The sequence below is a fragment of the Narcine bancroftii genome, chromosome 11 (genome assembly GCF_036971445.1).
Source record: "Narcine bancroftii isolate sNarBan1 chromosome 11, sNarBan1.hap1, whole genome shotgun sequence".
In the NCBI taxonomy this organism is placed as follows: Eukaryota; Metazoa; Chordata; class Chondrichthyes; order Torpediniformes; family Narcinidae; genus Narcine; species Narcine bancroftii.
In genome coordinates, this window is record NC_091479.1 from 75,755,939 (window position 1) to 75,782,391 (window position 26,453).

At 41.1% G+C, this 26,453-nt stretch overlaps 1 protein-coding gene across 5 annotated transcripts in view; it reads left to right on the forward strand.

Annotated features, from left to right (window-relative positions):
- LOC138745930 (FYVE, RhoGEF and PH domain-containing protein 4-like) overlaps nucleotides 1-26,453 on the forward strand; it is a 192,320-nt gene that overhangs the window by 103,976 nt on the left and 61,891 nt on the right. For 4 of the 5 annotated variants that reach the window (XM_069903471.1, XM_069903475.1, XM_069903474.1 and 1 more), the window contains exon 2: nucleotides 23,327-23,488. In XM_069903471.1, coding sequence (XP_069759572.1) covers nucleotides 23,327-23,488 — 162 coding nt within the window. Of the gene's footprint in view, nucleotides 1-2,811; nucleotides 2,938-23,326; nucleotides 23,489-26,453 lie in introns of those variants that run through there. The other variant, XM_069903473.1, reaches the window with a different exon arrangement.

Sequence of the window (26,453 nt, forward strand, 5' to 3'; positions counted from 1 at the left end):
ACCTGATCTGGCGGGAGGACAGCCCATTCAATGCATCCAAGGCAGACGGCTGCCTCTACCACTTTCTCTGAGTCCCTTTCAGGGTCACCAATGGGGGTCTCTGTCTTCCAGAGGGAGATGGACTGAATAGTGGATGACTATGGACTCAAGGCCACATTTCCTTACCTGATCAATGTGACCAGCTGCGGCCATGACTAGCATAGCCATGGCCCTCCATGACACTAACCTGCAAAAATTTCTCCAGACAGCCAAAAATCTAATGAAACCAAAAGAAATGCATGTTCAGTACTTCAAGGCTGGCCATCCTTGGTTGCCTGGTTGGAGAATGACGTCACTGGGCCTGACCCTGACCGCATACACCTCCTGTTGGAACTCACATTGCCCCATACCCTCAAGGCCCTGAAAAGGTTCTTGGGCTTCTTTTCGTATTATGCCCAGTGAGTCCAGAATAACATGCACAAAGTCCACCTTTCGGTTGAAGCCCAAGTGGTGCTGTACACATGCATCAAGGTGGCAATGCATGGTGTGGATGAATCCTTCCCCTTCCAGTTGGAGAGTGATGTGTCTGACTTTGCCCTGGCCACCATGCTCAACCAGATGGGCAGGTCAGTGGCTTTCTTTTCCTGAACCCTCCAGAGCCCTAAACTTCGGCACTCAGCCATTGAAAAAGAGGCCTAGGCCATAGTGGAAGCTGTGCGCCACTGGAGGCACTACCTGGCCAGAAAACTGTTCACCCCGCTGACCAACGTGCAGTCACTTTTATGTTCAATAACAAACAGTGGGGAAAAATTAAGAACAACAAGATCCTGAGCTGGAGAATTGAGCTATTCACCTATTATTAAGAGATCTTGTACCTCCTGGGAAGCTCAATGAGCCTCCTGATGCCCTGTCCCGGGGAACATGTGCCATCGCAAAGTTGGACCACCTCCAAGCCCTTCACATCAACCTCTGCCACAGGCTCTACCACTTTGTTATCAGGAAGCTGACACGAAGCTGCCCGGTCTGTGTCCAATTCTATCATCCAGACAAAATCTGCCTCATCAAAGCCACCTGCTCCTTCGACTGACTGAGTATAGATTTCAAAGGACCCCTCCCGTCCACCAACAGAAACTTTTACTTCCTGAATATCATTGACGAATACTCCTGCTTCCCATTCACCATCCTCTTCCTGGACATGACACTGGCCACAGTCATAAAGGTACTGCATAACATATTCGCTCTGTTGGGATACCCCTGCTATATCCATACCAACCAGGGACCCACATTTATGAATGAGGAACTGTGACTGGACTTGCTGGCCAAGGGCATAGCCATGAGCAAGACCACAATAGATAGAAAGGGAGAACATCACCAGCACCATCTGGAAGGCAGTCCTCCTAGCCCTCAGGTCAAAAGGCCTTCTCATTTCCCGGTACCTAGACATCCTTTCTGAGGCACTCATGCCACCAGGTCCCTCCTCTGTACCACTACTAATGCGACATCACATGAAAGGCTCTTTTCTTTCCCCAAGAAGTTGGCGTTAGGAGCCACACTGCCATCCTGGCTGACAACCCCTGGCCCCGTTCTGCTCCAGAGGCATATCAGATGCCACAGATCTGACCCTCTGGTCGAGAAGGTCCACCTCTTCCATGTAAACCCCCAATTTACATGGAGAACCAGAATGGGCAGCAGCACACATGGTTTCCATCCAATACCTGGCGCATGCAGGGGACCCCTCAACCCACCAAACAACATTCTCTCACTGTAACCATGGCCAACCGGCCCCACTAATTTCACTCAACACAGTGCCCCAACCCCAAACCAAGCAACCCCACAGTCCTATTAACTTCCCCCCACCCCCTCTCAGCCTCTGGAGGGGCAGCCTGTCACGCAAGACACTGCCCAGGAACCAGCACTGAACCACAGCAAACCTTATGACAGTCGCAGCAACAGATGAGACCACTAGACAGGCTGAACCTGTAATGAATATTGAATCACATCACCCTGCTGGATTTTGTTTCAAAAGAAGGGGTGAATGTGGTGTAACCACTGGATTGTCCGTATTGTATGAGCTGGGCCGCCCCCAAACCTGTGACTTCTCCCTCACAGAAATCCCTATAAAGGCTCTTACGCCCAAACTCCTTGCTCAGTACCTGGCTGGGAACCGGGCCAGCAACATGTAAGATGTGATGATGTGTTATGATTAAAGCCTATTAATCACAACTCTCTGTCTAATTTGGTTGATCGTTAGCGCTACAAAGAGTTGACCAGGACATTGATAAAGGCAAAGAATCCTTTGGAATGCTGAAAGGGGAAGACTTTCCTCATCATGGCATCACATTGGACTTAACAGAAATTACAGATGAGCTATTGAATATGGAGACTGGTGGGGTGAAATGTGAGAACAAGGGGAACCCCAACTTTGTTCTGTTGGAAAAGAGAAGGTGAAAGTAGATTTATGAGAAGTAGTTGAATGCATGGACCAGAATTCTCAAAGATTCTGAATCTTTGTCCTAGATCTTTCAGAGTGTGGGGTAAAAAAAATCTAAGGCAATGGAAGTCCTGATAATTGAATAAGAAGCTGCAATGAATGTCCTTTTTTTTTGTTACAAGTTATCAGATACATTTTCCACTCGAGGCCTTCCATTTCAATATGACTAATGATGTATCTTGACAAAAAAATTATTTCAAGAAAGAGAAGTTTTTAATGCTGTAAAAACAGGAATGATAGAATAAGGAACTTGATATACAGTCAAAGTTGTGTAGCATATAGGTTACTGGTGTCTTGCCTAATGTGCTTCCTCAATGTATTGAGTCATTGGGACAGAGAAAAAAATAGGAAGTTGGTCTTGAAACTTTTCATCTTTTGTAGTCAGTCGATTTTAACTTGAAATTTGAACTTGATACCAGGAAACGTTCAATGAAGCACACAAAAAAACTCTGGGGGACGACACAAAGGTATTTATTTTTAATTGACTTTAAGGATTGATTTGGCTCGAACTTTAATGTTGTTGGGCTTGGTTCTCTCTTGTCAGTGCAATGCATCTAAAATAGTGGAACAAATACTGTGTTGTTGCTGATGGAGTTTTCAGAATTGAATTGAACAACGCGACGATGAGTATTTTCATATCGCCAGAAATTAGCTTAAAATTTATAGATGTATCTACCATCGACCTGATTGGTTTTCTAATAGTGAACCATACAAATCTCTAGGACACAGGTTCAATCCTTTTTCTATGTTGAACTCATTCGCCTTGGCTTGAGAGACAATTGGGCTCCTTGAGGCAGGAAGGATAACACCCAGCCTGATCATTATTCACTGGTCATTTGTGGAAATGTTGAGTATCAACTGTAGCTAAATGGATTGAAATGTTAAAATATGATATAGTAATTTTTCAGGATTTGGGCATCACTGTCAAGACCAGCATTTATTGGCATTCTAAAATATCTTGAACTGAATTCCCTGCTTGACCACTTTGTTGGCAGTCATAGGCTTTCTCTCATCAAAGGTTGTAAAATCTGGTAATTTTTGTAGTGGTCATTACCAATTTCATATATGCAGATTTCTAACTGAATTTAAATACCACATCTACTGTGGTGGAATTTGAGTGTACATTTTTGAATAATTTCTGCAAATCAGTGGTTACTTAGTCAGGTCTCCTTTAATCCATGTTCCATGCTGTCCATAAACTCTAGAGCCATTGACTAAAATCAAAGTAGCATCCAATATGTGGGATATATCACTGCACACCACTTTACATGTCCAGGTTCTTCTTTACTTCAGTGCAGAAGACTTTGAAGTGGTCTTCAAAAAATTTCTAAAAGTCTATAATTATGCAAATAGTCTTTTAAATGTTTTAATTGGAGTGCACAAAATCATAATGCCACATTGTCCCTGACGTATTAAACTGCAAGCCCTACCTATAAAATAGCCACGAATAAATTCTCCAAGGAATTTAAAAATATCTTGAGGCAGAGAGTGTGGAAGAGAAGATGATGCATTCAAAGCAAAGCTGGAAAGAAATGGAAAAATTCCTTTAATCAACTTCAGAATTTTATTTCCTGCTTCACTGAAACCAGAAGCATCACAAAGCAGTGAATCAGAATTTATTGTCATGAGATTCAGTGTTTTGCTGCAGCGTCATAGTGCAACCATATTATAACCATCTTACAATATTACTATAAATTAAAAAAACAGTGCTCAAAAAGTAAGGCAGTGTCTTTGGTTCATTGATTATTCAGGAATCTGATGCCAGAGGGGAAGAAGCTGTCCTTGTGCCCCTGAGGGCTCATCCTTAGGCTCCTTTACCTTTTTCCCAATGGTAGCAGAGTGAAGAGGGTGGTGCGGGTCTTTGAGGATAGAGGCTGCTTTTTTTAAGACACACCTCATGCAAATGTCCTTGATGGAGCAAAGTCTGATGATGCAGGCCGAGTTAACAACCCTCTGGAGTTTATTCTTGTCCTGAGAGTTGGTGCCTCCATACCAGGCAGTGATGCAACCAGCCAGAATGCTCTCCACGGTACACCTGTAGATGTTTACAAGAGTTTTTGGAGATATATTGAATTTCCTCAGACACCGCACAAAGTATAGCTGCTGGCTAGCTTTCTTTGTGATTGCATCAACATGGAGGCTCCAGGCCAGATCCTCAGAGATGTTGACACCCAGGAATTTGAAGTTCTTGACCTTCTCCACTACTGAGCTCTCATGAGGATTGGATCAAATTCCCCTGACTTCCTTCTGAAGTCCACAATCAACTCCTATACTGTATAAGTACTCTACTACTATAAAATCAACTACTTTAAATCAGAAGATTGAAGCATTACCACTTTATTTCATCCTCAAGAATATTCAAAATGTAATCGCAGTGGGAATCTGGTGCTCAATAACTTGTGCATAACAATGAAATGATTTGATAAAAAGTTCAGACCCTGAATGTTGACTGACCATTTCTACCATGGAAGCTGTCTGACCTGCTGAATTCCTTCAGAGGTTCTTTGTTCAAGATTCATGTGTTTGAGGTATTAGTCAAAGCTTGCATGGTTTTGATTTCTCCTGGAAAAATGGCAGTTCCAAAGGGCAGCACTCACAAATAGAGATCTGCGTGAGCATAAAATCAAAATCTTACCCAAACAAAATGTTACCATATTTCCATACCCGACCAGGGGCCATTCACAAAATACGAAGGATAAAGACCTTCCAGACTGAACAAAGAACTGAGTAAGTCTTCTTGCCAGAAACAGATCAGGATGGAATTACTGACAAAATTGTTGGAAATTATTTTTCCATGGGTGATAATTTTTCAGGTTATTTTATTTTGTTCCTATTAGTATAGTGGTACTGTGCTCACAAGATTTTAATCCTAAAGGAAAGCTTGGATCAGCATTTCAGGATTAATATCTTAAATAGACGAGATACTTTAAAATTATTTTTTGATTTTTAACTAAGTGCTTGGAAATTGTGTTTTATTACTTTGCTTAAGTCTTGAAGTTGCAAATGAGCAGAGGCAGTCAGAGGCCCCATTGTTTCCAGATTTCCATTGATCCTGCTTGCTATTTGTCCTTTGAGAGAGGTACAAGATGAGCGGAGACTCTAGGCCCTTTTATAAAATGTGATTGTAAAGGTGGAGAATCTCCGCCCTCGCGTCACTGACCCTACACTCATAAATGCTCTCCAAGCGGCTCCAAGATGCCAACTCCGATCCTTCTTCAGGCTTGTGGCAGAGGTGGAGTGGAGCGCTCCAGCTCGCTTCATTAATGTATTGCCGCTGCAAGCATCTGGCTAGGGGTGGGCTGATGACGTTGCGATGATGCTGTCATCCCCTGACCCAAGACTTCATATTCACACGCAAACACGGTGGTATATCAGGTGCATGAGAAGGAATAGCCATGGCACAATCAATCATACTTGGTAATTAATGCATATCTTGGAATTGGGGTGCTGTCATTCTTTCCCCATTGCCATCATGTTTTGACGCAGGCAAATTGTTGCCCGAACGAATCATGCTCCGCTTTGATTCTGCTGCATTCCCACTTCGCTGCCTTTGTTCTCCTTTGCCATTGGTTTGAAAGCTAGAGGTTTGAAGATGTTAAGGAATTACAATAAGTGGGTAACAAAGACAGCCATTGTTCGCCACATATTTATGCCATTATGTTGATGGACAGTGCTACAGCAACAGTCGTCCCACCTACATTGGCTCCAGAGGTTGCACCTAGGCGCTGCTCCGCATAAAAGCCCCCTCTCTCCCCCCTCCTCCCCTGTCCCCCCTCTTCCCCTCTCAAAGACTCTTGCACATTTCTACAGGTGTTCCATGCATCACTGTCTGATATGGAGGTGCCAATGCACAGGACAGAAAAAGACTACAGAATTGTGAACTTGGCCAGTGCCATCATGGGCATCAGTCTTCACCCTATTAAGGACATCTGCAACAGGTGGCATCTTAAGAAAGCAGCCTCTATCGTCAAAGCCCCTCACCACTCAGGCCACGCCCTCTTCTCACTGCTACCATCAAGGAGGAGGTACAGGAGGCTGAAGACAAACACTCAACGATACAAAAACAGCTTCTTCTCTGCCATTGTCAGATTTCTGAACGGATAAAACAACAGGCACTACCTCACATTCTCTTTCATTTTGCACTATTTGTTTTTTTTTTATTTAATTTGTAGCAATTTTTGCAGCAGTAATGAATTTCGTGACACCTTTTCATGACAAAGTCTGATTGTGATTCATTTGGATGGTATAGTGGTATAAATAGCAGAGCAACTGCCTCACAGCACTAGAAACATCCATTCATTTCTGACCACAGGTATTTTCCGCATTGGCTTAGTGTGTTTTCCCCATAGCCATGTGGGTTCCTCCAGTGCTCCAATTTCCCCCCATTATCCAATTGATATGAGGGTTAGAAGGTTAATGGCCATTATAGATTGCACTTTGTATTTATACAAGTGGTAGAATCTGGGAAAAGCCCATGGGAATGTGGAAAGAATTAGAAAAATGATTAATGCAGGGTGAGTATAAATGGATGATTGATGGTTGACATGGACTCTAAGCTGAGGAGCTGCGCACGTACTTCAGCAGTGAAATGGCCACCTGATCTTACCCTCTCACTTGTATGGCTTAGCAGGATCCTTTGTGACATGGAGATTAATGTAAAGAGTGGGGAGAGTGAACCTGTTGATCAGCACGGTGACTCCAGTGTGCAGTTCTTTAAAGTATCTTGTGGCTACAGTTCACAAGAATTCCTGACGTCACTTATCTGCACCCTCAGTTGTAAAGCCAAGAACGTTGGAACACCACCTTTAGCAAGTTCCCCTCTAAATGTCCATGTCCCATGCGACTACCATTTCTTGCCTAGTTCTGATCAAGATGCCGAACTTTTGACCTCTTAACAATGGAAGAGAACCTTTACCACAAGAACTAAAGTACTTCAAGGTATATTTTCTTCCCCTTCCCCTTTCCCTTTACCTTCTCAAGGAAAATTTGGTAGATGCTGTGATTGATGTCGTTTATTGCCATTTGATTGCATAAGTACAATCCATCGATATAGCGTTCTCCAGTCCTCTGTGTAAAACACGCAGACGCACATAACCAAACATGACACCTGCAGACAGGAGTGGTGCTGCTGTGGTCTGGCACACTGACCTGTATATGGCCGAAACCAGACAACAACCTCGTACCAGACACTTCCTCTTACTTACCCTTCCAACAGGACCCCACCAAAACTCATCAAACCAGTGTATCATGCACCATCTTTGAACATCATTTTCGGTCACCTCCCTGGCATGGCCACCAACCTTATTGTTTCCCAACCCCATACTGCCAGTTTCTACCTCCTATCCAAGATCCACAAACCCAATTGTCCCAGCAGACCATGCTCCTGCTCCACCGAATTGGTCTCCACTTAATTTGACTCTGTTCTGTGTTTGTCCCTCCCCACCTACATCTGAGACATTTCACACACCCTCCATCACTTCAACAACTTCAGTTTCCTGAATTCGATCAACTCATATCTACTATGGACCTCCAATCCTTCATCCCCCTTAATGCAGGGCTCAAAACCCTTAGTTTCTTTCTGGACAATAGAACAACCACTCCCCCTCCTCCTGCTGACAGAACTTGTCCTGACCCTTTCTCCTTTGACTCAATGCACTTTCTTCAAGTCAAAGAGGTAGCCATGGGTACCCGCATGGGCCACAGCTATGCCTGCTTTTTTTTGTTGGCTACGTGGGACAATCCATGCAACAGGCCCCTCAACTCTTCCTCCATTATATCAATGACTACTTTGGTGCTTCTGCATGTAGCCATATGAGCTGGTTGACTTCATCCACTTTGCTGCCAACTTCCACCCTGACCTCAAATTCACTTGGGCAATCTCCAACAGCACTCTCCCCTTCCTCGACCTCTCTCTCTCTGGCTCCATCTCAGGAGACAGAGTCTCGACAGACATCTTCTCTCATCCCACCAATCTTCATGGCTACCTCCACTAAACCTCTTCCCACCTTGTCCCCTGTAAGAATTCCATTCCATTCTCTCAATTCCTCTGTCTCCATTACATCTGCACCCAGATGAGGACTTTCATGCCAGATCATCAGAGATGCCCTCCTTCTTCAAACAATGTGGCTTTCCCACTACCATCATCAACTAGGCACTCACCCGCATATCCTCCATTACCCACATATCTTCCTTGCTGGCCCCCTCTGTCCCCATGCGCAACAAGGACAGGATTCCTCTTGTCTTCACCTACCATTCCACCAGCCTCTGCATCCAAGACATCCTCCTCTGCCATTTCTGCCACCTACTATGTTATCCCACTATATTCCCCGCTCTTTCTTCTGCAGGGACTGCTCCTCCGTGACTCGTTTATCCACTCCTCCCTCCCCACCAAGCGTCCCCTTGGGACCTGCCCCTGTGACTGCATGAGAAGCTTCACTTGCACCCACATCTCCTCCCTCAGCACCATTCAGGGCCCCAAACAGTCCTTACAAGTGAACCAACATTTCACTTGTGAATCTGCAGGGGTCATCTACTGCATCCTGTGCTCTTGCTCTGGTCTCCTCTACATCAGAGAGACTGGATTCATAATGGGAGATTGTTTTGTTGAGCACCTTGGCTCAGTCCGCTGCAATAGTGTGGATATGCATTTCATTTCTCTATCCCATTCCCTTGGTGACATGTCTGTCCATGGTCTTGTCAACTGTCAGACTGAGACCACCCGTAAATTGGAGGAGCAATACGTCATCAACCCTCCAACCAGATGCCATTAATATTGACTTTTCTGGCTTTTGTTAAAACACCTACCCCCCTCCCACTGCTTCCCGTCATCTCGCCATTCCCTGTCTCCTTTCTCACAGACATGATAAATTCTACCTAGTCCCTTATCATATGTAATTAACTTTTTTTTGGTCTGGATTCCTTCCCCATTGTTTGAATTCTGAGACTTTCTGTTATATCCTGCTTCTGCCTTTTCTAATTGTTTTTTTACCCTTGAAGAAGGTCTCAGACCTGAAACGTCAGCAATATATCTTTATACCCTATCGATGCTGAAAGGACCAGCTGCATTTGTTATTACAAACATTAACACCCATACAGGCAAACAATGTAATGTTTGTAAGGTGAGTGAGTAAAGTGTGTTGAAGGTGTGTGAGGTTGCTGATGCAGTTAATGGGAGGTGAGGTATGCTGTCCCTCCGATTGTGACTTTAACCCTGAATATTGGCTAAGCATTCTGCTGTACTAAATCCTGACTTGAACTTGAATGAAAATATCTCTGATTACTATTTGAGCATTCTGTGGCACGTGCGTCGACAACTTTTCACCTTCAATTGTGGTGACCAAGGTTATCTGGAAAATTCAGCTCCCCCTTTTGCTTTACCAGCAAGTTTGCCAAATCTTGAGAATAGCTCCCACCAGCATCTGTTGATGGCAGCTTCTTCCGTTTAATGGTTAAAATCATGGTTTGAGTTGGCACACTTTGCCTTTCGCTGTGGCTTACCTTTATGCCCTCTGCTTATGAATTGAGGCATGTCTGCTACCAGGTGATACATGTAACCTGTATTCCTTTGTCAGGTATAATGGGCCTGATTTGCACTGTTGCACTGAGGCTTTGACTGGATAGTCTTCATGAGCAAACCCAATTCAGGCATCTATTCCACCCCTGCTCCATGTGGACACTTAATTTAGTTGGAATCTGTATCCACCCAAGCTGAGGTCAACCAATTTGTGAAAACTAGCTATCAAACTCAGAAGGGATGATTTCAGATGGTGTATTCACTTATTGAAGGGGGAGAGGACTCAACAATAGAAATGTAATTATAGGTTAAAGAAACAGATGGATATAAAATCTATTGGGTTGTACTGATGCAACAATATTTACGGTAATAGTGAAAAGATGTTTTTGATGTGGGTACAATAGGTATATTCATGGTTTGGTCTTTTGTTTAACTAAGAATTCCTAAGTAGATTGAGGTCTTGAGACAGGCACTAAGACTCTAAGCTCTTTTTGCATTTCAACTTGGTTAAACATAAAGAGGATGTAATCTCATTGACATTTATTTCCCACATAAAGAGTGGAGCTTTTGTGATAAAAGCAAAAGTGCAAGACGTACAACAGAACAGGAAGCACTAATGGAGGAGAAACAAATCTAGTGGAGTACAGCATTTATTGTGTCCACAGTATTTTGCTTTGAGCTTTCAGTTCTTCAAAAGAATATCAGGAACAAGAATCACTGGCTTTGTAATTTCATTCCTGTGTTATTTTCTACCTGCAGTACCAAGTCATAACTATAACTTTTATTGAAATGCAGCTGCTTTTATTTGATCTGCTTTGCATTAATCAGTCAATGTTAAATTGAAAGCAATTCTTGTTGCAGAAGTCTAAAGGAAAACAAACCCAACATAGTGAGAATATATAACGTAGCAAATCCATCAACTTTACATCTACCTTGGGCACACTGCTTGACAATATGTCTTCAGATCCAAAACACAGTGGAAGGCAAAGTTTACTCAATGGATCAATGAGACAGCATTCCATTTTTTGCAAAAATCAAATGTCAGTTGGTAGCGCTATTGTATACAATTTAAACAGCATGAAAAATTTGGTAGCACTATCACATTCAATATATAAATACTGTGGGGGGGGAGGGAAGCAATGGCAGACCTGCCTTCCCAGAATGCTGCGCAGCAGAAGAAGGGCTGTATGGCCAGCTGCATGCACAGAGCACTCCTGGAGAGGTTCCTCTGCCACTCAGGTCCACCATTGCTTTTTGCCATGGTCTTTATAAATTGTGCTCTATAGTGCTATCTGCTTTCCCACTCTGTTTAAAAATTGTCCATTATTGCCATTTATTTGCTTTCTCACTCTCACTGTAACCTTCCCATGACAAAGTTTATACTGTTTTGAGCCCAGAGGACCCCAAAACCCAGCAGCAATATTCACCAAGACAAATGGTTACTGAAACAAATGTTGCTTTTAATTTTCTTTAAACATGAAAACAGGATCAAACTTTAACTGATTACTATTAACTAACCTAACTTAACCCCCTTCTAATGTGTGTTTGTTCAGAAAACTTTAATTCACAGCCCAATCTCACTTCTCACTCCTCCAAGTTCACTGGTTGCAGGGAATTCTTATACTGTGCACAGAATTTAACATTTATGAATTTCATCAAGCTCTGGTGCTTGAAAGCTAAATGGTTACTGTTCAGGAAGGTTCTTGTTGGTTTTCAGAGAGAGATTTGTTGTTCCTGGACACAAAATGATCCCTTTTAATCAGCCTAAAGCAGTGTCTTGCTGAAGAAACTTTCCTCATCAGGGTTTTCCAGATGATAATCTCTTTCTTTCAGGTTGCCAAAGAGTTCCTTTTTGTTTCCCTTATTCCAAGTGAAGCATTAGCAGCCAGTCCTCTCCTCTTGTATGAACCACAGGAGCTTTGACCAGGCTGAACTAAGCACTCACAACCTGTCTTCAAAATGGGGTTTTTCCACAATCTCTCTCTCTCTCTCTCTCTCTGAGAAAAGCCTATTTTCCCCCTCTCTCTGCTTGCAAAACCACATGACCCTCCTAGAACAGCAACCTCCACTCAGACAGACTGTGGCTCCGAACCTAATCCTCCGAGTTCTTTCATCTGTTGCTTTACAAAACAACCATCCATTAGTGAAGTCCTTTGGGCACTCCTCAAAGTTTTTGCAAAGGCACTCAGAGCCGGACTGTCTGGCTTGAGCAGAGCTCCAATATTTTAAATGAGATCTGTTTTGAATTGTTTGTATGCGACCTACACTAAAAAAACGTACCACTCTATCTCCCAAAATCATATCTATATACAATATAAAACACAACATATTCTGTCACAATATCTTTATTTTAATCTTTTCTTCCTTTACGTTCCTGCATTCACACAAAAACCTGGGTAATTTCTATCTCAGAATACAGTTGTCCACTCTACAGTTGTCTGATTTGTACTGGGGGTCGAGGCAGTCTATCCCCGTGAGCTGACATCATCTCACGCTGGTGTTAACAAGATTTTCCTTTCACACTAGACCTTTTTTAGGCCAAATGACCATTAATTCCTGGGTCCTCTTGCATGTGTGAAAGGGGCTAATATTGCTTGATAGTCTTTAGGCACTTTCAAGCAGGGAAAATACCCGTCTGTAAAGGCGGAGGTTCTTCACCCTTGCGCCTAAAGACTTACCTCTCTGAATGCACCATGGCCAGCTCCGAGGTGCCAATTCCAACCCTTCTTGGGGAAGGATAATCGGTGGAGCATTGTGCTCTGCCATCTGACCTGAATGTACAGCCACTGCAAGTGGCTGATTAGGGGTGGGCTGATGACGCCGTCAATCCGCGACCCATCTCCCCACTCTCCCTTCATGACACTCTAAAGACAGAGGTGGTTGGTGGGAGCCATTGGGTGCAGTGGGGTCCAGTGGGAGCTGTCAGGCAGCGGGGGCTGGCGGGAGCCGTTGGCAGGCATGAGCTGTGAGAGCCTCACTGGGCCACTTTGGCCTTTGGGGCCACTCTCTGCGGCTCAAAACATGGCAGAGCAATGGCTGTCTTTCCTATCCATAATCCCCCACACAGCTGGAGCTGTGTGGAAAATACAGAGTGGTTCCACCTGCGTGGGGGATTATGGGTGGGGAGATGCCCATTGCTATGCCGCATATTTATGACAGGTGGTGCTGTCTCTGTGACACCAGTTGCCCCATCTCCATCAGATCCAGAGGTGCTACGAGACGCCTCTGGATATGAATAAGCCCTTTCAGGTGGGCTAGATAACGCTGCAGCAGCCTTTTAGGGCTGCCACCTGAAAGGTGCGTTCACAGTTTTAAATCTGCTCCTGTCACCAGCCTGAAGGCGGAGGGTCCACCTGAAAGGACCTAAAGGTAAGTTTTAAGTTTTATGCCTGATCTTGTCGCCGGCCTCCAGGCAGAGGCCTTGACATGAAATGGCCTAATGGTTACATCCCCACCTCCCTTTCCCTGAGGTATTAATGGTAGGGGATTATGGGACAGCAGGGTCTCTCAGTCTCATGGGGAGCGATAAAGCACTCTCTTATAGTCATTGGTGGGCACAAAAATAATTTGCAATTTAACTGCTTGAATATGAATGCTGTCCAGCTCTTTCTATCTACAGACATGTATTGTTTCATAATCATGATGGAAAGTCGCTGCTGAAACTGTGGAACATAATTAGGCCCAAGAAACTGACTTAATTCCTGCCATTGGAGAGTATACTGTCTGATCTCCATTGACTTCAATGGAATTGCTATATACCCTGTATCTATTTTAAATTTAGATACATAGCACAGTAACAGGCCATTTCAGCCCACAAGCCCATGCTGCCCAATTAACCTTCTACCCTTGGTATGTTTTTGAACAGTGGGAGCAAACCCACGCAGTCACAGGGAGAACGTACAAACATAATGCAGACAGCGTGGGGTTAGAACCAGATCACTGGCGCTGTTACAGCGTTGTGCTAACTGCTACTCTAACCGTGCTGCCCCATCTTTACGATTCAAAGTAAATGTGTAATTAACATTCTGACATGGCGACCTTCCACCACCAACCACTTCCCCTCGTCACCACCTCATGCCCAAACCACTAGCTTCTCCACTTTTTTCAAAGGCATACTCTGAAAATATCTGGGAAGACTCAGCCAAAGACAAATCACAGGGCTGGATCCTAAGGAGGAACTGCACTTTGATCAGAGTCTGAAGAACAGTGGGAGAAAGAAGGAGGCTACTGAGGTGAGGAGACTGAAGGCCTCTACAGTCACTCGAGTCTCATTAACCAGCTGAGCACAGGAGACAACTATTAGCTGCACATTATTATAAGGGAGTTCTCGATGGCAGAGAGAAATTTCTCGCAAGGAGCCTGCAAAATCATAATCTTCAAAGCTCCACATTCACCATCAAGGTTGTACACTAATTCTCATGTAGAAGAGTTTGAATAATCCCTTAGATGCTTTTTTACAAATCCACCTGTGCTACCACTATTCCCAATGATCTGCACCACATCCTGGGATTTCTTCTGTGCAGCATATGATTGGTTTCAATGGGAATTCTCACACTTGGAAATGGTCACCCCGCCCCCCCCCCCCCCCCCTCCTTTCATTTGTTGGACCTAGTGAAATTTCTGCTTTCTAGTTTGAGCTTGTGATGGGCCTGGTTATGTTTGTTATCTCTGGAGCGTTCTGTGTCCTGTGTAGTCGAATACCCAAACCAGGCTGTGATGCAACTTTATACTTCCATGTTGCATCTATAGAAGTTTTATAGAGTAATCAACAACGTTCCATATCTCTTCAATCTCTGTAGAAAGGCATTGATGTGCCTTTTTCTCATTTGTCTTGATGTGCTGAGTGCAGGAGAGGTCTTCTGAAATATGGACTTCCAAGAATTTGAAGGTTCTAACCCTCTCCACCTACATCCCAACAATGCAAATAGGCATGTGGTCCCTAGGTCTTTCCTGAAAAATCAAAAATGTTCTTCCTGTTCTAGCACCATCCAACCAGATTCTTGATCTCCAATCTGTATTTTTTTTTGGACATACAGCACAGTAACCTTTCAGGCCCATGAACCACATGCTGCCCAAATTCCCCAATTAGCCTACAATCCCAGTATGATTTGAAAGGTGGAAAGAATCTCAAGTGCCTGTAGAAAATCCAAGCAGGCATGGGGAGAAAGTTCAAAAATTCCTTACAGACAGTGCTGGTTTCAAACCCAGCTCGTTGGTGTTGTAACAGCATTGTGTTTACTGCTCAGCTAACCATGCCACCCCTCTGTCTCATCATTTCCAGTAATTCAGTCAGCAGTGGTAGTGTCTTCGTTGAATTTTATGCTTTCCTTTTTAAAAGATTTTCCATGAGAACTTTGGTTGGGCTACACTTGTGTAATTTTTTTCATGTGCAAAACTGTTATTTAATAACGGGCATGAAAGCAAACAAATTACCCAGCTTGGTAAAACTATCCAGTTTCTGAATGGTTTGAGTTTGAACCCATTATGAAGATCTTGATAAACCCAAAACTTTGACTGAATTTTTTTAAAACTCTGTGATGCTTCTTGCTCTCTGACTTGCTGAGTTCCTCCAGCAATTTGTCTGCAGCTTTTGTGTATCTCTTTTATCATAATGTTCAGCAGACAGTTCAGGAAAAGCACTTCATTTCAATCACTCGGGTTACAGTCTTCGCACTGTAAAGAAACTTCAACAATTTCAGATCCATTTGGACAGGATACGTTGGTTACAATTCTCCTGTTGCATCAACCTACCTTGTGTGAATTTGTATTTGTTATGGTTCCTTTATTCATAGTCATTCTTGTTTTTCTGCTGACCACAGCTCTTTTCCTTCATTTAACCCTCCTCCTCTCCCATTCACTTGCACTGCTAGTTTACAAAAGTGTACAAACTAATGATGAAGAATTAGTGACCTGAAATCTTGGCCCTGGTGTTTGTTAGGCAAGACATTGGTTGCAATATATAGGAGAGCATGGGTGTTTCACCACCACACTTCCGCTTCCATTTCCCAAGCACAGTCAGCTGAACAGAGGCACTGGCTGATGGTTGGCCATTGGCACCTGTTCACATGCAGGGAGTGACAGGGGGAGTGTAGTGATAGGAAAGGCCAGAGTCTGGGGCTCAATGGCTGGGAAAATCAGCAGGTTTCAGGAGGGTAGCTGGGCTGACATCAGAGAAGCTGGGGTGGCTGGAAAAGCCTAGAATGGAGGATTCAATAACAGCATCTGCATCAAGAGGGCACTGGGTTTGAGCTGTGGCTGCAGGGAAATGTCAGCTGTTTACAGGAGAAATCCAGAATCTCAGTGAAGCTCATTAACTCCTGGATTTGGCAGTGCTTGTCAACTCTCTCCCAGTTCCTGGGGCCGAGAACTGCAGCAAGCTTAAAGGCATAAATCAAGGTAATTTATGAGGCACTTAGCTCATTTAACTATTGAAATAAGCGTACAAACCATTTTCTAGCAAATTCAAGGTGGACTGAAATCAATTACTGTATTTGATGGTATTTAAGACCTATGGCCCCCCATTTCAACAGGAATATTAAGAATATTAAGAATTTTTTTTAGTGTATTTACGGATAAATATCTCTCAATTCCTCAACCCATCTGCTCAAACCACTGTAAAAAAACACTAAAAAAAAGCAGTTTAATTTCACACAACAGATCAGAATCGTAGTTTCACATTTAATACCATTTTAATACCACATGGAACGTCTCCCAGTAACAAGCACCACGCTCCCTCAGCACCTTTGCAGTGAATATGCACCTTTGGTGACCAGTGGCTCCTTACCTCTCCGTTGAAGCAGCAGTGCAGCCACAGCATTGTCCATGCCATTGGACATGGCACACACCATCTGGCGTAGCCTCTGGCTCATCTGCCACCAGGCCCAGGTCAAGCCGCCACTTCTTCCCAGTAACGTTCAGTGCCCACTGTGCATAGGGTGCTCTGGGAAACTGCGGTTAGCAAACAGGAGCCGTAACATGGTGAGGACATTTCAATTTCACATATGGGAGTCACGTGATGGAGTAGTGGCCGGTTGGGGAACTCCAGCCCTCTCCAGAAAAGTAAAATAAAGGCAGTGAATAAATGAAGGCACCAACACAAAAACCAAAATAGTGAAAATAAAGGTGTGGAGAAAATGGCAGTGAAAAAAGAAAAGTCAAAAGCAACGGGAAGAAGAGAAGAAGAAAGGACGTCGGAAGAAGAAGGTGAAGGCCTTACCTGTCTGAGGAGGCCCGCCGCGGAGAGAGAAGCCCACTCCCTCAGGTCAGTTGAAGTCCCAAACTCAGGACTACAACAATGGCTCACGGAGCCAAGCAAAAGTGCGCAACCGCGCATGCGCGAGGAGTCGCGCATGCGCAATGCGCAAGACAAAAATAACACTGACGGGAGGGGGGACCAGCTGAGGAGTCAATCTCCACAGCTGAGATTGACAGCTACAAGAGGAAGACACAGAAAATAACGAGAGTAAAAAGAAATCAAAGAAGCAACAGATGACCAACCCAGAGGAAGAAGACCAGCAGCAAGACACTTCTAATAAAAATAAGAAGACCAAAAATACCCAACAAAATAAAACAAACAAACAAACAAGAAAACCAGAAGAGACAGAGGTAAAGGACACAGATCCTGGAATGGACTCAGAAGAAGAAGAGGAAGAACACAGAGAAATGGAAGATAAAGGGAAGGGCAAGACAATGGATATATATATTTTTAAAGAATATTTGGAATCAGTAAAAGAATGGCAATCACAAGAATTCAGTGAAATAAAAAGAAGAGTAAAAAGTATAGAAGAAAAAATGAATAGATTAGAAATGATCATGTCAGATATAGGAAAAAGAGTGGACAAGGTAGAAGAATGAGTAACCGCCGTAGAAATGGAAGTAGAGGACTTAAAAAAAGAAATTAGAAGAATCTGGTAAAAAAGTTAAAGAGGCACAAGAGCTGTTAGCTCAGAAGATAGATATAATGGAAAATTATAGTAGAAGAAACAATATAAAGATAGTGGGCCTTAAGGAAGATGAAGAAGGCAAGAATATGAGAGAATTTATAAAAGAATGGATCCCCAGGGTCCTAGGAAGACCAGAACTACAGGAAGAAATGGAAATAGAAAGGGCACACAGAACATTAGCCCTTAAACCACAACCACAACAAAAACCAAGATCCATTCTAGTAAAATTCTTAAGATATACAACAAGAGAAAATATATTGGAGAAAGCAATGAGGAAAATAAGAGAAGACAAAAAACCACTGGAATACAAAGGTCAAATATTTTTTTTCTATCCAGATATAAGTTTTGAACTCCTGAAGAAGAGGAAGGAGTTTAATGCAGCAAAAACGATCCTATGGAAAAAAGGATACAAATTTATGCTAAAGTATCCAGCGGTACTTAAAATAGTTATTCCAGGGCAGCAAAACAGACTATTCTTGGATCCGGAGGAAGCAAGAAAATTTGCAGAACTACAAAACAGACAGAGAGAGGAAGATATGTAACGAGAACAAAAATGACCACAAACTATATGTATGTGTGTATCTAGGTATATATAGATATATATGTATGTGTATGTGTGTATGTATATATAAAAAAAAATAGAATAGAGGTAAGAACTAAGAAGGGAAAGAAAGGGAAGAAAGGAAGTATGGGGGGAATTAAGAGAGTGACCTTTGTTGTATATGAAAATTAAAATCTTTTCAGGGGGGAGCTGGGTGGGGTAGAGTTATGGTCACTGCGAAATCAGTTGACGCTTGCAAGTGAATTCGCAAATCCAAATAGAGAGGGGAGATGTGGTTGCCCGACAAGGGATAAAGGGCAACTCAGGAAGGGGAGGGGATAGTGGGGTTAAAGAAATTTTAGATAGGAGAATAAGGGAAATGTTTAATGTTTTAGAAATGTTGTCTTATAAAGTGTTCAAAAAAAGAAAGCAGAAATGGATAAGAAGGAAAGGTAATGATGAGGAAACGGAAAGGAAAGATAAACAAAGTATGAAATGGCTATGTTGAACTATATGACTCTAAATATTAATGGAATACATAACCAAATCAAAAGGAAGAAACTGCTAAATTTACTGAAAAAAGAAAAAATTGATATAGCATTCGTACAAGAAACACACTTAACTGAAGTGGAACACAAGAAATTAAAGAGAGATTGGATAGGACATGTAACAGCAGCGTCATATAATTCAAAAGCTAGAGGAGTAGCTATATTAATCAGTAAAAATGTACCAATTAAAATAGAAGAGGAAATAATAGATCCAGCAGGGAGATATGTAATGATAAAATGTCAGATATATTCGGAGTTTTGGAATTTACTCAATGTATATTCACTTAACGAAGAAGATCAAAAATTTATGCAAGATATTTTTTTGAAGATAGCAGACATGCAAGGGAACATTCTAATAGGAGGGGATTTCAACTTTAATTTGGATTCAAAAATGGATTAAACTGGGAAAAAAATTAACAGAAAGAACAAAGTAACCAAATTTATAATTAAATCGATGCAAGAAATGCAACTTTAAATAAATGGGACCCAACAGTATCTGACAGATGTTTTCGCTGTAAAAAGGAAATGGGAACAACAATTCATGCAATTTGGACATGTGAGAAAGTGAAAAAGTTTTGGGAAGATCTAAACCAGATATTAAATAAAATCACAAAAAGCAATATACCAAAAAACCCAAAGATCTTCCTCCTAAGTAACATAAAAAACAAAGAATTTGGACTTGATTTGGATGGTGCACAAAAAAGATTTGTTAGGATAGCTCTAGCCGTAGCAAAAAATTGTATTATGTCAGCCTGGAAATTAGAAGATAACTTGAGAATACAACAATGGTATATAGAAATGAAAAAATGTATTCCATTAGAAAAAAATAACATATAATTTAAAAATAATATTACAATATTTGAACAAATATGGGAGCCATACATGAAACATAATAGAGAAAACATACCAGGGACATCTACCACCTAAAATGACAGAAGGAGAAGAGAATGAAAAGAACTGACTCAGTGGATTTTCTTGTTTGTCTTTATTGAGTGACAACATTGTTTGACGGGTTTAATGTATCCTATTTTCTGAACTTGAAATGAATGGGAGGGGAGGTAGGGAGGGAGGGAGGGGAGGAAGGAGGGGGGAAGAAAAAATATATGTTCAAGAGGGAAAATGTATGTATCTTGATCAATGTGGTTTATAGTGTGAAAAATAAAAAATCTAAAAAAAAAACCAGCTGAGTTTCTCCAGCATTCTGTGTGTAAAAAAAAAAATAAAAAAAAAAATAAAAATTCACATATGAGACCCGGGGAATATTTTGAGTTGTACAGATATTCAAAAGTTGTGCACTATTATAGCTTACAGTTTTAAGCCTGGTATCTTTTGTGAGATGCTTTTTGTAACTAGGTGGTAGTTAATTTTGTTAAAACATGCGAGATCAATGGTTGCTGCTATGGGTGAACAAGTGCAGCAATGCGTTCCAAGGGGTGAAATATTGACTTAATGCAAAATAGAGATGGGAGAACAGATTGTCTTAACAGTACTTAATTCTGACACAAATAAATCCACACTGCAGGGGTTCGTTTCTTTGGCAGTATATGATTCAGCATCATTAATTGTGACATCAAAATGATCAGTGTGTAAAGTAGACCTGGTATGAATGGAATTTTGCATGTGGTGGCTCTGTGGATTATGTTACAGTAATAGAAATTTCACACATAAAATTATTGTTCAAAATTAATCAAGCAAAATATGAGAAGCAGCAAAAAGATGATGGAAATGAAGATCAAGGGAAACTGTGAATGTTCCCAAATGTTAACGGAAAGGAAGTGGTGAAGGAGTCTATGCCAGAAAAAGATGGGCGAATGAAAAGATGGTGATGAGATTGAACAATTCCAAGTAAAGATGTTGAAATTTAAGAGCAATATTTAGTGAAGAACACGTACATTAAATCGTTTAATTTTACAAACTTTTACTTCAAAAATTGGTGTTGTTTTAAGGCAGCCTCTGATCCTAGAGGATGACTTCCTCCCTCTTCAATGACGGTGGGTGATGTAGAATCTGAAGACTCTGTCATTGGAGTGGGAGCTTGATTGGATGGGAATATGGTTATATGGTAGGAAATGTTCCCACATGCTGTTGACAAGGAATTTCAAGGTTCTTAGTGTGCTTTCTCAATTCTAAGAGATCATGAGGCAGCGAATTCAGACAAGTCACTCTATCTCATGTCTGGTGAGCTCTTGCCATGACAAAACTCTGTGTGGAGTGCCCTCTTTGGAAGGCTGGTATTGGGTGGCAAATGATGTGGCCCACATATTGGAACTGGCTGTTTAATTTGAATCTTGGTTCTGGGGTGGTTTGCTTGGGGGAGATGATGTCAGTCAATTTGGATGAGTTGCAGAGACACAATCCAGTACTTTGATATTCCATTGCTTTGTGAAAACCATGAGTTTAGTACCAGGTTTGATATTTGAGTATTCTCTTTGTGCTAGAGAAGAGGAAGAGGAAGAGGAAAAGCATGCTAGGAAGAGTGAATTTTGTCACTGATGTCAGCTTTTGCTGAGAAGTAGCTCTTGAGATATGGGCCTTGTGTACAGTAACCGCTGCAACCGTGTCTGCCTGTCCCGCATCGGACTTGTCAGCCACCAACGAGCCTGCAGCTGACGTGGACATTTACCCCATCCATAAATCTTCGTCTGCGAAGCCAAGCCAAAGAAGAAGACAGTAAAATATCACTGCCTTGGAGGTTCAAGACAAATAGCCCCATGTCCCACCATCTTGCCTTCCCCCAACCCTCCTCCAAACACCACCACTTTTTCTAAAGATGTCTTATTTCTAGCCATTATTTTTTCAGCGATTTCTAAACCATTAATATAATTCAATCTGAATTACCCTTTGTAAAGTTCCAAACTGTTAAAGAAAAGATAATCTGTGAAAAGCAGAAAAAGCATCTTTGGCCTTTTGAGCCATGTATGAGATGTGAAACGTTTATGTAGTTCTTAGATAAGTCAAATAATAAGACATTTTTATTACACTGTTTTATATTTCAAGTTCTTCTTGCAGATATAGACAAGATATATAGAGCATGAATGTACTGACAAATGTTCAAGATTAAACATTGGAGTAGGTTACTGCTAACAATATTAATATTTTACAAATGATTTAAAAAATCTGAATCAGACAGGACAATAAACAATCAATGTGATCAGCAGAAAATGGCATGAGATGTAAAGACGCAGTGGAAGTAAAATTGGAGAGTTTTGTATTGAATATATTCTCAAAACTATTTGTGCTTTATCACACAAAGTTTTTACTCCCAACATTCCAAGTCATTAATTAGGAATTGTATTTGTGTGCAAAGCACATGGAATAGAGTGATACAGCACAAAAAAAAAACTACCATTAGAACTCACCAAAGAAAGTAATAAAGATTATTTGGCATAGCCTTCCAATTTCTCAGTTGTAGGATAGCATCATATTATTGCATAACTAAAATTACTGATTTTGTTTATTGCACAGAAATAATTTGCATCAGGGGATGAAAATGCTACTTTTATGGGAATATTAAACTGAAATGATAGACATTCTCATTTTAAACAATATGTACAGACACTTTTACACGAGAAATTAATTTTCAAAGGGAGATTCATCTTTATTCTCAAAGAAACATCCATGTCCATAGAGCACAGCAGCAAAATAAAGGTAGAAAGTTGAACATTGGACAGAAATTAGGTTGCTGGTTGGTGGAGAGATATTTTCAGGGTGGATGTAAAAGGAATTGATGTTAGAAGAGGTGGCACATAAATAGGTAATCAGAAGGGATCTGCTTGTGATTCGGGCAGTGTGTGTTAAGGAAATATACGAGAAAAAGGTGAAAAATTGATCAAAACCTGTTTATATAATGGGAGGCACTAGAGTGTGTCAGGGCAAAACTTGATCTGGGAATTGTGTGAACAGTGAAGAATAAAATTGTAAGGGATATATGAAGCATGAAGCAAGGTGAGATGTAGAAAAATATGGGAATTATCACACCCACCTCTTCAGATACATAAATAAAGTAAATCTCAAAATGAAATCACCGTGACATATGTTGATAGGAATTATGTTTTAGTATAACTAATGATTCAGTAAGGTGGTTCTTTGAATTTGAATCAGGGCTGACCTTATTCCATAACATTAATGAGCATTGACTATACATAAAATTAGTTGATAATATTGAGAATATTTTATTGTTAAATAACTCAACAATGAGTGTGCTGTTATATTCACCCATCAGATGTGTGGAAACTTAAAATATATCACCACATTGAAAATGCTGATTCCAACTGATCTTTCTAATGGTTCCTTTTGTTATTTTAAACTCAGCCAACACTTTCAACCAAGCGAAGGTTTCCTCATTGGAGCAGAGGTCCAGTCTGCCAATTCGGAGATCTTTCATGAAGGTAGCAAGAAATGATGCTCAGGATATAAATGGGAAAAATACCCCAAACACATTCAATAATTCACACACAAGTCCAAAGCCTCAAGGTAAGTGATTCACAAAAGTCCTCATTGATCAAATATGTAAGAGGTGCTGGGGGTGGGAAATTTTGTGCAATGACCTATGAATGTTATTGTTTAGAATTTACTTGAAAAACATAAGGATAATTCCTGGGGTAGGTTCTTGTAATAATAAGTCATGAGAGTTTGTTTTCGTACACATAAGTACAATGTACAGATGCACTAAAATTCTTATTTGCTGCAGCCAAATAGGTACGTAAGGTGTGCCTGCTGTGATAGTACGTACCTCTGTAATATGCCAAGACAGAAAATGAAATAATAAATATAAAGAATAGATAGATAAATAATCACAGTTGCAATTCATCATTCAGGTGCCTTGCCATTCAGTATGGGCGATCATGTCTCTCCATCCATCATCATCTCTGACCCTCCAAATTATAGTTGTTGCCTCCTCTGTTCTCGTTTGGTGAAGGCTACATCTTTGAGCTGAGGCCATGGTCGATGTTGAGTTCATGATTATACAAGGGAAAAATACTGAAGTGGTTTCCCGTTGCCTTCCTCAATTGCAGTGCCCAACTGGACATGTAACCCTGGCCATTGTTCAGCAGATTCATCTGCCCAGCATTTTCAGTTTTACAACCATAAATTCCAATTTGTAGAATCTACTTGTAAAATCTATCCACCATCTTCAATCCATGGTTTCACAAGACCCTGATTGGGAGGCTAAACAGGTTCCCAAGGGTGACCTGAAGGCTATTGGATGGAAGGAGTGCTTATGCAGCACAGACACCAATATACAATTAGTGTAAAAAAAAGTGACATTTCAAAGATACAAATAGATCTGTTAGTAGTCCTGGACTAATTTATGGTTAAGGTTAGAATAGTACAGGGAGGTTCAAGAGCCACTGTACTTGAACCGACAGGTGATGAACTTCAGGTTTCTTTACCTTCTGATGGAGTTAACAGTGTGAAGTTCTGACCAGGGTGATGGGGGTCCTTCTTTGAACAGCGCCTCCTATAAATGTCTTCAATGGATGTGAGGTTCAAACCTTGGCGAAGTTTGCCACTTTCTGAATTTCAATATGTTAGGAATCTGAAAAGAAGCAAAGGACATGAGTAGGTGATATAAAATATCAATGGATGAGGCAGCATACAGAGAAAAGCAGTGGTCACAATAGAAATGCTTCTTCATCTTGAATCCTGCGCAGGAATGCTGTTCTTTTAAAGAAAGGATAAAACATCGCATTCAACTGTGCCTGAAGTAAAGCATGTCAGCTTGATTTCATCCTGAACAAGGGCCAATTGCTTTTCAGGTCCACTCTAAGAGCTCTGATCGCTTAGCCTTAGACTATGCATGCAACAACAAAAAAAAAGCACAATTAAAGGGCTCAGAAAACTGAAGACAGCTGTAAATCGGATTCCTTCTCCTGGACAAATAATGCAGGACATGCTGTGGTGCAGGCTTTGCAGGAACACAAGCTCATTGGCAAGAAATATGAACCAAAATCATCTCGTAGTTTAGCCTTCCATCCTAATCAGAAGCAAAATATTCTGTGCAGTAGGTCCAACAGGGCATCTGTTCAGAGTAGTTCATGGCTATTGTTTTCCAGCTATGATTGCTCGTGCAAGGCAAATTTGGAAGCCTTCCAAGAACTGGGTAAGAAAAATTAACAATTAATCTGTTATGATGTAGGGTTGTGGGATGAATGTTGGCCAGGACACCAGGAAAACAATCCTACTCTTCTTTAAATAGTGTCATGTGATCTTCTTCTTGAATAATAAAACAAGCTTAAAATTCTACCAAAGAAGGAATTTCTAAAATATACCACTCATTCATGCCCCCGAGCTTCCAACTGGATTATGTGCTTAAATTAATAAAACAACAATGCTTTCAATCAAACTGACATTTAGAAATGTACATTTGAATAACCAAGATTGAACATAAATTCATGAAATATCCAAGTTATTGGTGCTTGCGTTACAATTGTGATTATAACGTATTATTTTCTTCCTGAAGCAAAATAAATAATTAATTTAACATCTCTCACCATTAGAGATATTCCAATGTATTTGTGGTCTCATCACAGAGGAGATGAAAATTAAGAGGTCAACAAAAATTTCTGATGATGTGGGGGGGGTGGAGGGTTGGACTAATTTTAAATTAGACGATTAATGTTGTGTTATAATTATTGGGGGGGTTAATTTGTGTAGTTTAATGATATAGTATTCTAATTTTTATTATCTTATTTTTTATTATTTCTTTAAATGTAATTTTTTTTATTCATGTCATAAAATTTTAAATAAAGTTTAAAAAAAATTTTTTGATGATGGAACCGTAAAATAATGAAATCAGTTAACAAAAAATGTCCAAGATTGTCAGTAGAACAATGGTCTGAGCAAAGGCTAAGGAAATAGTGGCTGAAGTTAACTACCTTGTGAGTTTTTTTTGAATGAGTAAAAATCCTTAGAACAGCTCCATTACAAAATTCACAATTTACTTTTAAAAGATTAGGACTTCTGGTAAATTCAAAAACCACAATGTGAATCAAGCAGACAGTATATCTTGAAAATCATAGAATGGGTATAGCAGGGCAGGAGGCCAGATGGTGGTGCACTTCCACGCCAGTCTCGAAGATAATATTTATTGTTATATACATTGTACTATGTAAATATGCACCAAAATTTTTACTTGCAGCAGCAAAAGAAGTACTTTGTTAAAAATAATTGTATGCGTATGCAGTGAATTAAATTAAGAAGGGAGAATAAATACAAAAGTACATCATAAATATTCACGGTAGTGCATGAATGAAATAAATGTTACCTTGCAATAGTGCAGACGGTCCTATTGTGCAGTCAGAGCAGTTCATGATGAGTGTAGGAAGGGAAGGTTCAAGGGCTGACAGCCATTGGAAAGAAAGTGTTCCTGATCCTAGAGATGCTGGTCCTGTACCTTCTTCCTGAAATGAGAAGAGGTTGTAACCAGAGGAGCTCT